Source organism: Sminthopsis crassicaudata, chromosome 4 (genome assembly GCF_048593235.1).
Source record: "Sminthopsis crassicaudata isolate SCR6 chromosome 4, ASM4859323v1, whole genome shotgun sequence".
In the NCBI taxonomy this organism is placed as follows: Eukaryota; Metazoa; Chordata; class Mammalia; order Dasyuromorphia; family Dasyuridae; genus Sminthopsis; species Sminthopsis crassicaudata.
In genome coordinates, this window is record NC_133620.1 from 33,814,623 (window position 1) to 33,829,802 (window position 15,180).

General features: G+C 34.5%; 1 protein-coding gene across 1 annotated transcript in view; it reads right to left on the reverse strand.

Annotated features, from left to right (window-relative positions):
* LOC141541795 (DBIRD complex subunit ZNF326-like) overlaps window positions 1–15,180 on the reverse strand; it is a 36,600-nt gene that overhangs the window by 4,052 nt on the left and 17,368 nt on the right. Inside the window, exons 5-9 of the mRNA XM_074266275.1 lie at window positions 14,705–14,900; window positions 7,687–7,795; window positions 5,881–6,028; window positions 3,213–3,312; window positions 960–1,090 (exon numbers count right to left, since the gene is read on the reverse strand). Of these exons, the coding sequence (XP_074122376.1) occupies window positions 960–1,090; window positions 3,213–3,312; window positions 5,881–6,028; window positions 7,687–7,795; window positions 14,705–14,900 (684 nt within the window). The remainder of the gene's footprint in view (window positions 1–959; window positions 1,091–3,212; window positions 3,313–5,880; window positions 6,029–7,686; window positions 7,796–14,704; window positions 14,901–15,180) is intronic.

Consider the following 15,180-nt stretch of genomic DNA (forward strand, 5'->3'; position numbering starts at 1 on the left):
TTATCCAAAAAGAACAAAAACAAACTAAAATAGAATTAACAACCATTGACATAAATTCATTTCCCCACCTTGCTTTTTAATCTTCTTTTCTTTTTTGTGTGTTTTTCTGTTTATATTTTATCATTAAAAGTCAACAATAGTTTTCAACAAAGCTACAATCATTCTAAAATTAGGATTGGGTTTAAAAATTAAGGTTTAATGATACCAGTGACAAAAAGATAGAACAGGGAAGATGAGTAAAGGCAAAGAGGTAAGAAGGGATGGTAGCCAGAACAAGGATAGTAAAACAGAAAACAGAATAAAATGTGGGTACACTGATGTTTTAGGTCTTATCCTGAGAATCAGTGTGAAAATATTATTTATATCTTCAAAGTATGTTCTACTACAAAGCAAAAAGAGATGTTTTAATTTTTTTTATACCTGGGACAGAGTTTTCTGCGTCCTTCACCCCCCAGCCCAAAACCACAAAATCCTCTGACTTTTATTGATCTTAAAATGACACTGCATGAAATACAACATGACAATGTTTGACCAGCTGAGTTGAAGCAAAACTATTTCAACCAGAATGTAACTCTAATTTTCAAAGATGATATAATAATCAACTATCTAATAATCCTAATGCTTTTTCTCCTTTTAACAAGTTTTCCCTACCTATTGGTCACCAGTCAGTTAAAAATTTGGTAAGTATTTACTTTCTCAATAAAGGGATATTTTTAGGGTATGTGGCTATTTTAGTCACAGAGAAAATGTAATGATTTTATTAAATATAAGTCTCAAACCATTAATTGCAATTTTAAAAATTACAAATCTGAGTATCCATTCACATACAAACACGTGAAGATATTTACAGGGATCAATGTGAAACTAGTTCAGAGGTAATGACCCAGGAAGCACCATCAGCCCTTAGCAGCACAAACGTAAGAGAAGTCAATGGCTTACTAGACTAGATTCAAACATACTTGTTTCCCCTTGGCATGGTCAGGAGATTTTAAGTGCTGTTGAACCGAACTGTGTAAGGCAGGTACATACACACTGCAAGCATTGCAGTGTACAGTCTCTACTTTCATCATGTGGTCATCTGCAGTAACCCCTAAAAAATACATTCAACTATTAAAGAGAATTAATAACTCACAGTGCAACATTAAAATGCTGCCTTGAGAGTAGTAGACAAAATCATGTGTAAAAGACTTATTTCAATAAATATAAGAAACCACTATGCTGATTAAAAAACATACACATCAGAAATTATCAGGACTTATAAAAACATTTTCTCTATATAAGAACCTTCACACAAATCAGCCTTTGTCATTTCATTCTCACATTATAATCAATGAAGGGCAGAAAAAAGTTATCCAAAAATATAAGAGGATAAAGTGGGCAAAAAAAAAGACAAAAACACAAAAACCCTACAATGCTTAAATTTGAAAAGCTAGAGGTCAAGAAGAAAAACTATCAAACTGCATAAAAACATGAAGGAAATGGATAGGATGAAAATAAATTCACCAAATTCCAGGATATCATCTAGTCAGGGCAATGTCATCCAAAAAGAACAAAAACAAACTAAAATAGGATTAACAATCATTGACATAAATTCATTAACAATAAAGCAAAAATGAACTAGAAAAAGGAGTTAAGCATATTTGGGGTTACATAAGGAACTTAAAAATGATGTTAACACTGGACAACCCTGCCTTATTACACAATTCTCTACGATATCATTATGAAACAACTCAAGACAATGTGGAGAGATTAAGTGGAACTGACCCAGTATCATGGATCATAGATAAGAGCACTGATGTTCCTATGCACTAATTTCCCTACTTTAAAAAAAAAAAAAAGGAATATGGTGAGCTCTTCAGTGACAATTTCAAAGGCGAAGGAGAAAGAGACAAAGAAAGAAAGGCTAAGTACTGAAGTGAAAGGAGATGAGAGGCTTCTCTAAAACAGGATTCAGGAGAGAAAAGAAATGATAAATTGCCCTGAACTTTTATTTCCTCATGTATAAAGTGAGGTGATTGAACTAGATTGCCTTGCCTTTCTTAGAGCAGTAATTATATGATCCTTTAAGGCACATGTCTCAAAGTGGGAGAGAGCCAGGACTTGAATCTGACTCCAAATCCAGTGCTCTTATCCCACTATACCTCGGGGAAATGAAAAGGCAGTTCTAGAAACCCATATATTACCAATAATCACATCAAAAAAGTCCAAAAATTTCTATGAGAGAAATGTAAAATAAAATTCTTATTTGATTTGATAGCCATCACACTGGGAAAGACAACAAAGAAGGGCAAGTGTAGTTTAAAACAAAACAAAACAAAACAAACAAACTACAGGGGAGGTTGTGAATTAGTTCACTCCCTGTGTTAAGTAATTTGAAATCATATGCTGATTGCCATTTAAACCCTTTAAATCAATGATTCCCATGGTCTGGGACTATATAACTACAAACTTAAGACAAGGGTGTTGGGTGGGGGGGAAGGAGGAATGTCGATATAAAAGCATGGCAAGTTGTAGTACTCAATACTACAAGTAGTAATAACAAGCTAAAAACTAAGTATCCAGCCACTGGAAAATGGTAGAACAAGCTATGGTGTTTATATCACTATCCCATTAAAATTTTTTTTTCAAAATAATTATGGGAAAAATTACAAGATAAGATATGATATAAAACAGAACAAAAAGAATAATGATAGATACTCTACAACTATAATTACATAGTAAGAACAATAAACCTAGGTTAAATTCACTAAGGCCAAAAAGAATCAGGAGTAAAGGGTGGTAAGGGTGTTAAAGTCATGTATAGACATCTTTGGTGCTTGCTTTAAGAAAGTAGCATGTATAACATAAAATTAATGATTTACCATGCTTGCTCATTTGTCTTACTTCTTTAGCCCTATTTTCAATTTGAATATTTGAACTTATCTAGGGACATTTCAATAAATTTTTCTTAAAATATTTAAGGCCATTTTGCAAAATATTCCAATATTTGCATACTGAAAATATGAAAATCAAATACATCTAATAAAGTAAGATCTCTGCAATATTTTTTTCTCTTCTCATTCTGAATCTTGCTCCTAATTAGAGGAAAAGGACTCTGTTCCAATGCTCTTTTTAAAAATTGAAACATGCATGAATTTTTAATATAAAGCAAAAGAGAGAGAAGGAGCACAAGAAAACACAATTGGTATTAAAAAAAAAAAAAAAAAACCTACCTTCCATTACATCTTTCTCAATTGCTTTAACAGCATCTGAATCATTAATTGTCTGCTGTTTACGCATTGATGTCTTCTTGAATTTATTCACCATACATTCCTAAAAAGAACAAAATAAGAAACAAGATCCAATAATATAAATCTCACATTAGCTAACTAACACTTACATAGCACTTTTAAGATTTACAAAGCATTTAACATCAGTCTTCTGAGATAGGTGGATAGGTATTATCATCCCCACTTCAAAGAATAGGCTGAAACTCTGACCTGGGCACAGTGACATTGGCTAATCCATATCAGAGGAGGAATTCCAGATCACTCATTCCTATCTCTAAATCGAACAGTGTACAAAATGGTCCTGAAGCTGAAGAAATGTAGAGAACCATCAAGAATACAATTACCTAATGATAACCACAAAGTTATACTGAATGGATTATAAACTAGAAGGAATTTTTGTTTTAGTGGTGGTGACCTGGAGTCAGGATAGAGTAGATAGAGCACCATGTCACCTAGCTGCCCCCATTACTGTTGTTTTTTAAATGGAAGCTTCAAAGAGGAAGTAAGGAAGATCTGAGCTACAGAAAACATGGGGTAGGCAAAGTATACTGAGGAAGAACACTCCCAGGGAGAGTGAGATGGGGACAGCAATGAAAATGCTAAATGTCTCAGTTACTGCATTACTCTTTTTTTCTCTCAAAGGTCTAACCAACTCCTTAAGTCCCAAGTCTTCATTCCGTGGTCATTTCAAGCCAAGAATTCTTCTATTTCTTTCAGCTTTATTCTATCTATCTAAAATCACTCATTTTAACCCAGTCATACCCTATACCTATCTTACCTCTTTCAATGGATTTCTCTTTTCTCTTATGACAAACAAGATACATTTTCTATTTCTATTCCAATTCCCTCGATGCCTATGAACTACAGATAGGTAGGCATTCAAAATACTTACTGAGGGGCTACTTCTTCTGACACCCTTGCAAGAAATATACATTCTAGTGCTTTTACCCTTAAGTACTTTACAATTCTTTTTGTAAACACTAAACATATATATATATGCATATATATATAATATACATACCAAAGAATTGTTTCAAAATAAATGTCTTTATGATTTATGATCAGTAAATGTATGCTGATTTGCATGCTTATTTTATATACCTTTATATGTGGAGTTGTATAAAAATTTCTCAGGCAAAAAGGAGTTGCAAATGAAAAGTTTTTAAAGCCCTACTTTAGATACAAATATTCAATAATTTAAATTTAAGTTCTACTTAATAAGCTAACAAATTCAAATTCTAGAAAAAACAAAATTACCTACAGTTTGGTTAAGTCCATATATTTTAAATGAAAGAAATATGGGGGAGGAAGCTTATAGGAATGGAAAAAGTTATAGAAGATACAGTAATAAGTTCTAGACTGTAATTTTGTATTTGTTTTGGAAAACTTTTGAGAGTGCTGGCTATATAACCTCTGAGGCAGGGCCATTAAAGCCTCAACTAGAAGCTGGTGATAAGACATAACTGTTTCCTACCAGGAATAAGTCCAGCATCCCAAACTGGGTCAAGCCTATCCTCAAGTCTCCAAGTTGACACTAACCAGTAGAAGAACACTGCAAGTTACCTGCCAAGTTAGAGAAGTGGCCACTCTAAAGGGCAATGGAATCAGAAGCATATAATATCCCATTATGGAAAATGTATAGGCAAAGTGAAACCCATATTGCAAGGGATGATGTCCACACTTTTTCATGGCTTCTAACCTAAGGTCCAATGGTCAAGCAGCAAAACAATAGGACTGTCACATGCACTATATACTAGCAAAGCAATTTCATAAGAAGAATTAAGTTTACTTGTCTCTCCAAAGGAAGCTCTTGCTATAGTCCAATATTCTTTACTACCAAAGATTCACTCACCAAATACTGCATACACTTTCTATTCCAGAAATGCCATGATTCTTAGACTTAAGAGTTGTATCCAATACCTGATAGATTGTTAGGCCATATGCCCAAAGAGATGACAAGGGGAAAACACTATATAAAGACCCTTGAGAAGATAAAAGATTGCTACCAGTACTATAGTATATCACCATGAGACAGGTTCAACCTCTGTGGAAGCAATCTATGGGAAGGGCTGGTACTTAGATCCATTAAGTGCCAACAAGTGGGCAAAGGGTCATGGCTAGTTTGCTGGAACAGAGAAGTTAAATGGAACAGACTATTCAGGAAGCATCTTCTACTTTCCTTACTCAAAGTTAATTTTCCAATAAATAGACTATCATTACCAATTTTTTTTCTTACCTTCCAGTCTAATCTTTGGACATGGCAAGTATACACTTTGGCAGTTTCTTAAATATAGGGACTCCTTTGTTTATATATTGGTATCCCCATCAAATAGCACAATGATACACATACAATAGGCACTTAATAAAGACTTGATTAATGGAATGACAAGGCATAACTTCCTGTTTACTTTCCAGCATGTTCTTTACTCTTGCTTTACATTTATCTTTAATCTCTGATCTTCTAACAAACACTCACTACCTAATATCCTGAAAGTTCTGATTACAGGTATGCCTTTTTGGAATTCCACATCCTAATTATTAGTTCAACGCTATTTATATTAATGCTAATAATCAGGGAAGAAATGTTCATAACAAGCAAAACGCTACTTACGTGCAAAAATTCCATAACTATTTTATCAAATTTGGTTTGTTTCTGAATATAATCTAAGGTTTCCTTATGAAAAGAACTTTCCAGATGAAGTTCAATTTCTTTTTCTTCAAAGGTTCGAAATTTGCAAAATGAACATGTGAATGTCATCCTAAGGAGAAAAAAATACAGGTAATTTTTTAAAAGTGATGATAGCAAAGATTTCTGAAGACTGTACCAATAAAAATGATATCATAATAATTATTAATTTTCTAAAGTCTCACTTGAGAGCAGGGGGAAACAACACTACTTTTATAGCAGTTACCTAAGTCAAGAAATGTTTATCATCTACAGTCTCATCATTGTAACTGACCCAGCATTTCTGACCTATATTCCTCAATCTATACATGGCTGAAAAGGCTCATAACTATCTGAGCTTGAGTGCAGAATCCAGAAAGGTCCACTTCAAAGTTGTACTACAGAAACTTCAATTCTCCAGTTGGGTTATCAAGACCAAAATTTGCTCCTTAATTTTAATTTCATGATTAGATTTCTAAAGGAATCAAGGAAAGTTCTAGGAAGTCTGGACCAAATTCAGAAATAAACCCTTTCTCTGGGTATCTCTGAAGAGTAGCAACCTTCTTAACAAAGACTACTTCAGAACGATTGCTGACTCATTAAGTCCACTTCAGTGTAGACACAAATATTCAGAGCCTCTGAAATAATTCTAGAATTTAGGATCATGGTTATAAGAGTAATGACAATTTGAAGGTAATAAAAGCTATTCTAAAGTGGAAGGAGTTGTCTTAGGAGCTAAAGAATTTCCCCTCACTTGAAAATGTGAGAAGATTGAATGGCATCTTGGCATATCTTGCCATTCACTTTGCCACTGCCACTCTTCTCCCACACTCACCTGAACAGCACCCTCCTCCTCTCTGGACCTGAAACTTTGCCTTCCTGTCCAGGTGACCTAACCAACTCAGCATTGGAACTCCATCCTAGAGGTGACTTTGGGGAATGAATACAAACTCATTAACCAGGGGCAGCTAAATGGTGCAATGAGTAGAGCACCAGCCCTGGAGTCAGGAAGACCTGAGTTCAAATCTGGACCCAGACACTTAACATTTCTTAGCTGTGTGACCCTGGACAACTCACTTAATCCTAAATGCCTTACCAACCCCCATGTCCCCCCCCAAAAAAACCAAATCCATTAACCAACTGTATCTAAATGGTCCCAGACCACTGCTTCCTATTCATCTAACCTCCACCTTTGGGACATCTTTCCATGCTCCCTCTAAAAGCCAGGTACTTGCCCCTCCTTCCTCTTTCCACTTTTTGCCTCTTGCTTGGGAACAGTAATCAAAGTGAGAGGCTCACACATCTAGAGCTCACAGAATCTAGAGAGGCTCATGTCTACAGAAGAAGAAAATGAAGCCTAGAGAGCCTGAGGGGTTTGTCCAGAATGAAGCAGGCAGCAGCCACGCCAAGGTCTAAACCCTTGATTTCAGACAATAATTCTGAATTCCAGATGTGCCAGTGCTTCTCACTGCTGATGGAAAGGATGTGATACTCAGCAGTCCTGAGATTCTACCACCATTGCTAACACCGCCCATTCTAAGGCCACTGCTCTTTTCCTTGTGATCCTTTCTGTGGTCCTTTCCTACTTCATACCCTTTGTGAAAATAATAGATAATGGAAATATGACTAAGTTTCTCAGAAATGTCCCCTACCTTAATATGTTTTTAGCACCTACCATGACATCTCTCACATAGCAAGCACTTAATGTTTATCTAAACAAAAGCTGCTTATATTATTCTATTAAGCACAGACCTGTATACATCGCCATACTTCTCACTGATCTTCTCTCTTCTCCGCCTTTGTTTCTCTCTTCGTATTTCAACTCGTCGCTTTTCTTCTTCACTTTTAGGGATCATTTTAGCTAGTATATTATATGAATAATAATAGTTAAACCAAAAGAATATTCAATAAAATTTTTCCTTCTCTTTTAGCCAACAGATTCAAAAAGTTTTTTTTAAGACATTTTAGAACTAGCAGTGACAATGCTCCAAAGTAACCTCCTTATACTGGTCATAATGTGTTCTATGTTATATATGGAAATATTTTTTGGTGGGAAGAGGTTCGGGCTAAGGATTTTTCCTGGGTTTTTTTTTTTTGTTCTTTTCCAAAAATAGAAGCATCAGCAAATACTGAGAAATTATAAACAAAGTCACCTAACACCTCACAGCTTAAACTCTAAATAAAAAGAAATCATGGAATACAAAAGACAAAAGATAAAGGTTTACAATCAACAATAACTTTCCCTCCAAAGGTGAGTATAATTATTGGGGGGGGGGGGGAAATAGACCCTTAAACTTTTAAACATTTCTGATTAGAAGACTAGAGCTCAATAATGCAAAAACATTAGAATAAGGAGAATTGTAGAAAACTAAATTTACTTGAGAAACTGGAAAAGGCTGTATGATGACATAGCACTAGGCAGATAAAAGTAGAAGAAATAAGTATCATATCAGAACCTAAATATTCTCAAACATATTGAGGGAGTTAAATGATAAAAACCAGAGGACTAGGGGCTTCCAAGATTCTGCGATCTTCATCCAACATTCTCCTTGAATTCAATTCTTCAATCTTCTCCTTTACCATGAATTTCTTGCCATCTGTCCCATTATGCTCAGGTTCCCCTCAGTTCTAAAACCCTTTATCTGACTTATCTACTTCAACTGTTTGGATCTCATCTCTTCCCAACTAAGCTGTTGTAAGAGTTTTAAAGAAAAGGAAGAGAAAGAAGAATAAAAAGACTAAGAAAAAATTAAAAAAGAATGGAGAAAGATGATAGTAAAACTTACTATTTCTTATAAGGATACCTAAGAAAGAAAAGATATAAGATTTAAGTATATGTTATGGGGAAGAGAAAATCAAATGAATTCCCCACTTGTCTGAACTGAACAAAGGAGAATGAAATATATCTATCCATCCACCTCACCCCCATAAGCCACAATTCTTTTCTAGACACACACACACACACACACACACACACACACACACACACACACACACACACACAAAATTTGGTAGAGAAATATCCTCAGATTCAACAGGAAAACACAAATGGGAATGATGGAGGGGAATATTAGGCAAGAAGACAATAATACAAAGGAATAGTACTAAGCAAAACTGATTTCCTGACTCTGAAGAGGGAATTGAGAGGTTTAAAAAAAAAAAAAGGAAAAGAAAACAACTCTAAAAGAGTGCTCATCATTTGCAAAATGCTTGCTAAACAAACTATGATATATAAAAGTCAGAATATTATTGCCTAGTAAGAAAGGATAGATGACTGCAGAGAGCTCAGAGTAAGATGAATCCTAGATAGTAATGCATACTGAAAAGAACAGAATGAGAATAATTTTTATAAGGACAAACATCATAAATTAGAACAACTTTGAAAGATTTAGAAATCCTAATCAATTTAATGATCATGTCTCCAGAGAACTTGTGAAGAAACAATTCTAGACCTAGAGCTCTATACATGAGTCATGAGCTCTCTCTAAAAGGAATAGAAAGCTTAAAAAAAAAAAAAAAAAGGAATAGAAAGTTCTCATAGATGTCACTATGATGGTTGGACAGAAGCAAATGAGGGCAGAAAGCAATAGGTAAAGACAAAAAATGTGGCATCTTAAGAGAATAATGTAAGAAACACTAAAGCTTCAGAATAACCCAAAATTGATGAAGATCTTAGAATGAGGAAAATAGAAGGAAATTAAAGAACAACAAAAATCACAGGTATTTATTGTTGGCATTTTAACTACTGAGTCAAAGTGGAAGATCAAAGAAGATTAAATATAGCTATCTAGGGGAGACAAGATAAAGTGGAGAGGGAAAAGTTACTCAACTTATTTTGCTTTGATTTTCTCTGCTCAGAAGAAGGACCTTTGGACTAGAGTACAAAAAACAAATTGGCTAGTAGGGAGTTGGTGACCAGCAGAAAGAAAACACTTAGCCGCTCCTAAGTTCAAATGGCCAAGCTGATCAATGAACTATATACTCCAATAATAAAAACTAGCAGGTGTAAGTGCTGATCCATTGTCAATGATTCCTAAAGAACTGTGCACTGAGATTCTGTGATCTTCATCTAACATTTCTTCCAAAAATTATTCTCCTTTATCTTCAACTTTCTCCTTTACCACTGACTTCATGCCACCTGCTCCATCATGTTCAGGTCTCCTTAATTCTAATAAAACCTTTATCTGACTTTTCTACTTCAATTGTTAGGACCTCTTCTGTTCTCCTTTTCCCAGCTAAACTTCCTAGGAAATAAAAACTATCTACACGTAATAGTTCCATTTCTGTGCACTTAATTCTCTTTTGCATTCCTTGCAAACTGGAATCCACCCTTAGTATCCTATTAAAATTATTCTCTCAAAAATAACAAACCTAATCCAAATGCCTAATGCCTAATCCAAAAATTTCCTCCATCCTACTTGAACCAAACTATGGCATGGTAAATATCACATCTCAGCCTCTTGAAATTAAATACCTTCAAACTCTAGAACCATGAAATTCTATACATTAATCAAAATATTCTTTCCAAGTTTCTCCCTTATTTAAACATAAATTTATTCTTCATCCTTATTATGATCTTTGCTCCCTAGGACAATTTATATAATGCAGAATTCTATCAATTCATACTATAGTAAACTACCAAGCTATACCACTATCCCCACCTTTTTCTATAAAGTTATTTGGCTTATTCTTCCTCTCTTCCCCAAACTCTGGCAATTAATTCTCTGGACCAATACTGTTATTTTTCTTTTCTTCTCTTAATCAAAGCTGTTTATTTTCAAAACATATGCACAGATAATTTTCAACATTCATCTTTGCAAAACCTTGTATTCCTAATTTAGATAGCAAGTAATCCAATATGTTCAACATGTTCAATTTTCTATACATATTTCTATAATTATCATGGTGCACAAGAAAAATCAGACCAAAAAGGAAAAAAAAATGAGAAAGAAAACAAAATGCAAGCAAATAACAATAAAAAAGGTGAAAATACTATTATTTTGATGCCCATTTAGTCCCTATAGTGCTCTTTCTGGGTGGCTCTTTCCATAACAAGACCTGGCTTGAATCACCTTATTGTTGAAAAGAGCTAAGTCCGGGGCAGCTAGGTGGCGCAGTGGATTGAGCACCAGCCTTGAATTCAGGAGGACCCGAGTTCAAATCAGATCTCAGACACTTAACACTTCCTAGCTGTGTTACCCTGGGCAAGTCACTTAACCCCAGCCTCAGAAAGAAAAAAAAAAAAGAAGAGCTAAGTCCATCAGAATCGATCATCACAAAATCTCCTTGTTGCTGTGTACAATGCTCTCTTAATTCTACTCACTTCACTTAGCATCAGTTCATCCCTCCAAGCTTCTCTGAAATCACTCTGCTGATAGTTTCTTATAGAATAATAATACTCCAAAACATTCATATACGCTAACTTATTCAGCCATTCTCCAACTGATGGGCATCCATTCAGTTTCCAGTTTCTTGTCACTATAAAAAGGCCTGCTACAAACATTTCTGCATACATAGGTCCTTTTCTCTTTTTTATGATATCTTTGTGATACAGACCCAGTATTGACACTGCTGGATCAAAGGGTATGCACTTTGAATGCCCTCTGGACATAATTTCAATTTGCTCTCCAGAATGGTAGGATCAGTTCACAATTCCACCAATAATGTATTAGTTGGACCAAAACTGTAATAACCCTTTGACAAGATGACAAAGTTATTCTCCAACTAATTCAAATTCAAATTTGTGAGCTTGCAATCCCTGCACAGGCCAGCCCCAGCTCCACCCAGACCCCAGCGTCAGCAAGGCAGGACCTCTGAATCAGCAGCAATGCTGAAGGCTCCTAGACCTCTCAGTCTGGGAACACCAGGGATTCAGAAAGTCAATGGAGAGGTTCTGTGGCAACAGTTTGGGAGTCTGATGTGCAGCCCCAGCACAATCCTGATCAGCAGAACCCAAACCCTAGTCAGCACACTAGATCTCACAGCTATAGTGGGGCAGGGACACACCTAGCAGCTCCAGGCCAGAAAAGAGTGCTTGTGGTCAGATTCCTAGAAGGATTTCTGAAAACTGCACAAAACCCTGAAGCTTGGAACAATGTATCCTCCACCCTGGAAACACAACCTTACTTTAACAAAAGAGTTTAAAACTGAGTAATAGAGTAGGAAAATGAGCAGAAAGCAAAAAAAGGTTCTGATCAATGAAAAGTTATTATGGTGATAAGGATGATCAAAATACACATCAGGAAATAACAAAGTCAAAGTTCCTACATCCAAAGCCTCCAAGAAAAATAAGAATTGGGCTCAGGCCATGCAAGAGCTCAAAAGGGACTTTGAAAATCAAGAGTGAGGAAAAATTAGGGAAAGAATTGAGAGAGGTACAAGAAGAAATTTTTTAAAACATTAATGAGGAGAAGAATGCCTTAAAAAGCAAATTTGGCCAACTGGGAAAGGAGGTACAAAAGCTTACTGAAAAAAATAATTCCTTTAAAAAATATAATTGAGCAAATGTAAACTAGTGGCTTTATGATCAAAAGAATGAAAAAATAGAAAAAAAAATGTGAAATAACTCACTGGAATAATAACTGACTTGGAAAATAGATCCAGGAGAGATCATTTAAAAACTATTGGTCTACTCAAAAGTCATGATCAAAAAAAGAACCTGCATATTATCTTTCAAGAAATTATCAAGGAAAACTATCCTAATATTCTAAAACCAGAAGGTAAAATAGAAATTGAAATTATCCACCCATCACCTGCTGAATGAGATCCCAAAATAAAAGCTCCCAAGAATATTACAGTCAAATTTCCAAACTCCCAAGTCAGGAAAAAATATTGCAAGCATCCAGAAAGAAACAATTCAAGTATAGTAGAACCACAGTCAGGATAACACAAAATTTAGCAGCTTCTACAAGGAGCTGAAGGCTTAGAATATGATATTCTGGAGAGCAATGGAACTAGAACTGCAACCAAGAATCACCTATCCAGCAAAACTGAATATAATCCTTCAGAGGAAAAGGTAGTCATTCAATGAAACAAGATTTTCGAGCATTCGTGTTGCAAAGACTCTAGCTGAAACTAGAGTTTCAAATACAGGATTCTGGAGAAGCATAAGGAGGTAATCAGGAAAGTAATATCATAAGGGACTTAATAAGGTTTATCTGTTTACATTCCTACATGGAAAGATGATACTTGTAACTCATTAGAATGTTCTCATCATTATGGCAGTTAGGAGAAGCATATATAGACAGAGGGCACAAATATGAACTGAATATAAAGATAATAACTTTTTTTAAGGATGAAATTAAGGGGTAAGAGAGGAATATACCAGGAGAAAGGGAAAGAGAGAAGTGGAATGATGCAAATTATCTGCCATTTTAAAAAAAAGACAAGAAATAGCTTTTATAGTGGAGGGGGGAAGGGGAGGAAAGGGTGAGTGAATGAACTTTATTCTCATCAGAATTGGCTCAAATAGGAAATAACAATACACATTCAACAGGAGTATAGAAATCTATCTTATCCTGCAGAAAAAACTAGAGGGAAATGGGATATGAGGAGGGAAAGGGTGATAAAAGAGAGGGCACTGTGGGGGAGCAAAACACTTTTGAGGAGGGGTAGGATGAAAAGAGAGAACAAATGGAGGGGAATAGAATTAGCAACAATAATTCTTTTTTAAAAATTTCAAAGCAAGTTTCTATAATGGAATATTATTGTCCTCTGGAATATGATGAGCAGGATTCTCTCAAGAAAAAAAAAATTCAAGTTAGTGATGATCTCAAAGACCAAATTTAATAACCTTTCTCTAAGAGAAAGGTTCACTGTCCTTGAAGATTCCAAAGCATTAAGTATTCTTACCAAGCCACACCTATAGCATGTGGATTCAGAGAAAGGTTTGTTAGAAAAATAATCAGGATAGTATAGCATACTATCCTGATTATTTTTCTAACAAACCTTTCTCTGAATCCACATCCATGGCAAAATACCTTAATGAGACTATATTGCAATGATCAATGTTTCTTCTCTATATATGCTTTATATATTTGCCATATTCATTCACCCCTACTGATTCAAATACTACTTCCATTGAGATGAATCTTATTTTGCAAAAAATAAAAATAATTTGATAAATAAAAGCACAAAAAATTGAGTAATTTATAACAAATGAGAATTCAAATATGTACTTAAACAGATTTATAAATATATCTACTGAATAAGTGCTAAATTTTGAATACTTCAACCCTCTTTTATTTGCTTAATTATTTAAAGCAATTGCACATACAATCTAAGGGATGGTCTAGCAATGTCCTAGTGAAACTTCAAGAAAAAAAAAGTTAATCTTCCAAAGTAAAAATTATCTGGAAAGTCACAATTCTATTGAGGATTTTAGCTCATACTACATAATAACTATCAAAACATCTTAATAAATATTTTTCTACTGCATCTGAACAATCTACCTAAAACTAGGTAGAACTAAGAAACTGGAAAGGTCAAACTTGCTCAACTTAATTTGCTGAAAATGCCCAAACAAGACTGAGACCAATTCAATTACTGTTGTAATTTTGCAAGAGAAAAACTAAAAAATTTTTAGAAATCTTTAGAAAGTTCTTATCAAGTTAAAGAACTAAATTCCAATAATCAGTACTGCATATATATAACAGTCAATACAATTTTCTACATACAATTTTTGATTAATCCAAGCTAGATCCAAAAAAAAAAAAAAAAAAAACCTTTAAAAATAAAAAGGCCTATGTGATAATTTCACTTTAGTACTTACTTGGTGATTTTTTCTGGTTTATCTTCTCAATCAGTTTTGTCAGTTTGAGTTTCTTGACAAATGTCCCACCAGGCTTAGTAGATGGCTGCAATAATTTTCTCTTGATTCCTCTTGCAGCAACTGCTACATTACTGGGTTTGTTATGATAGTCTACAACAATTCCAGGTTTACGCTTGCCTCCAAAATCGCCCATATACTGTAAATTTGTGAAATCAATAACTATTAGGAAATTACTTAATCTAAAATGTCAATTCATATACAAGTTATAAATTTCCTATTCTTTTGTTTACTCCTTTGAAAATTCCCCAGAATTTATATTCTGACATATGCAGCATCCTGGAAAAACATTCAATGGATCAGTATATATTTTCACCACCAGTAGAACAAATATAGATATTTCCTACCTAAATAATAGATTTCTGAAATTCACAGTGATTATTCCAGATCATGAATATGCCTATAAAAAAGGCTAAAAC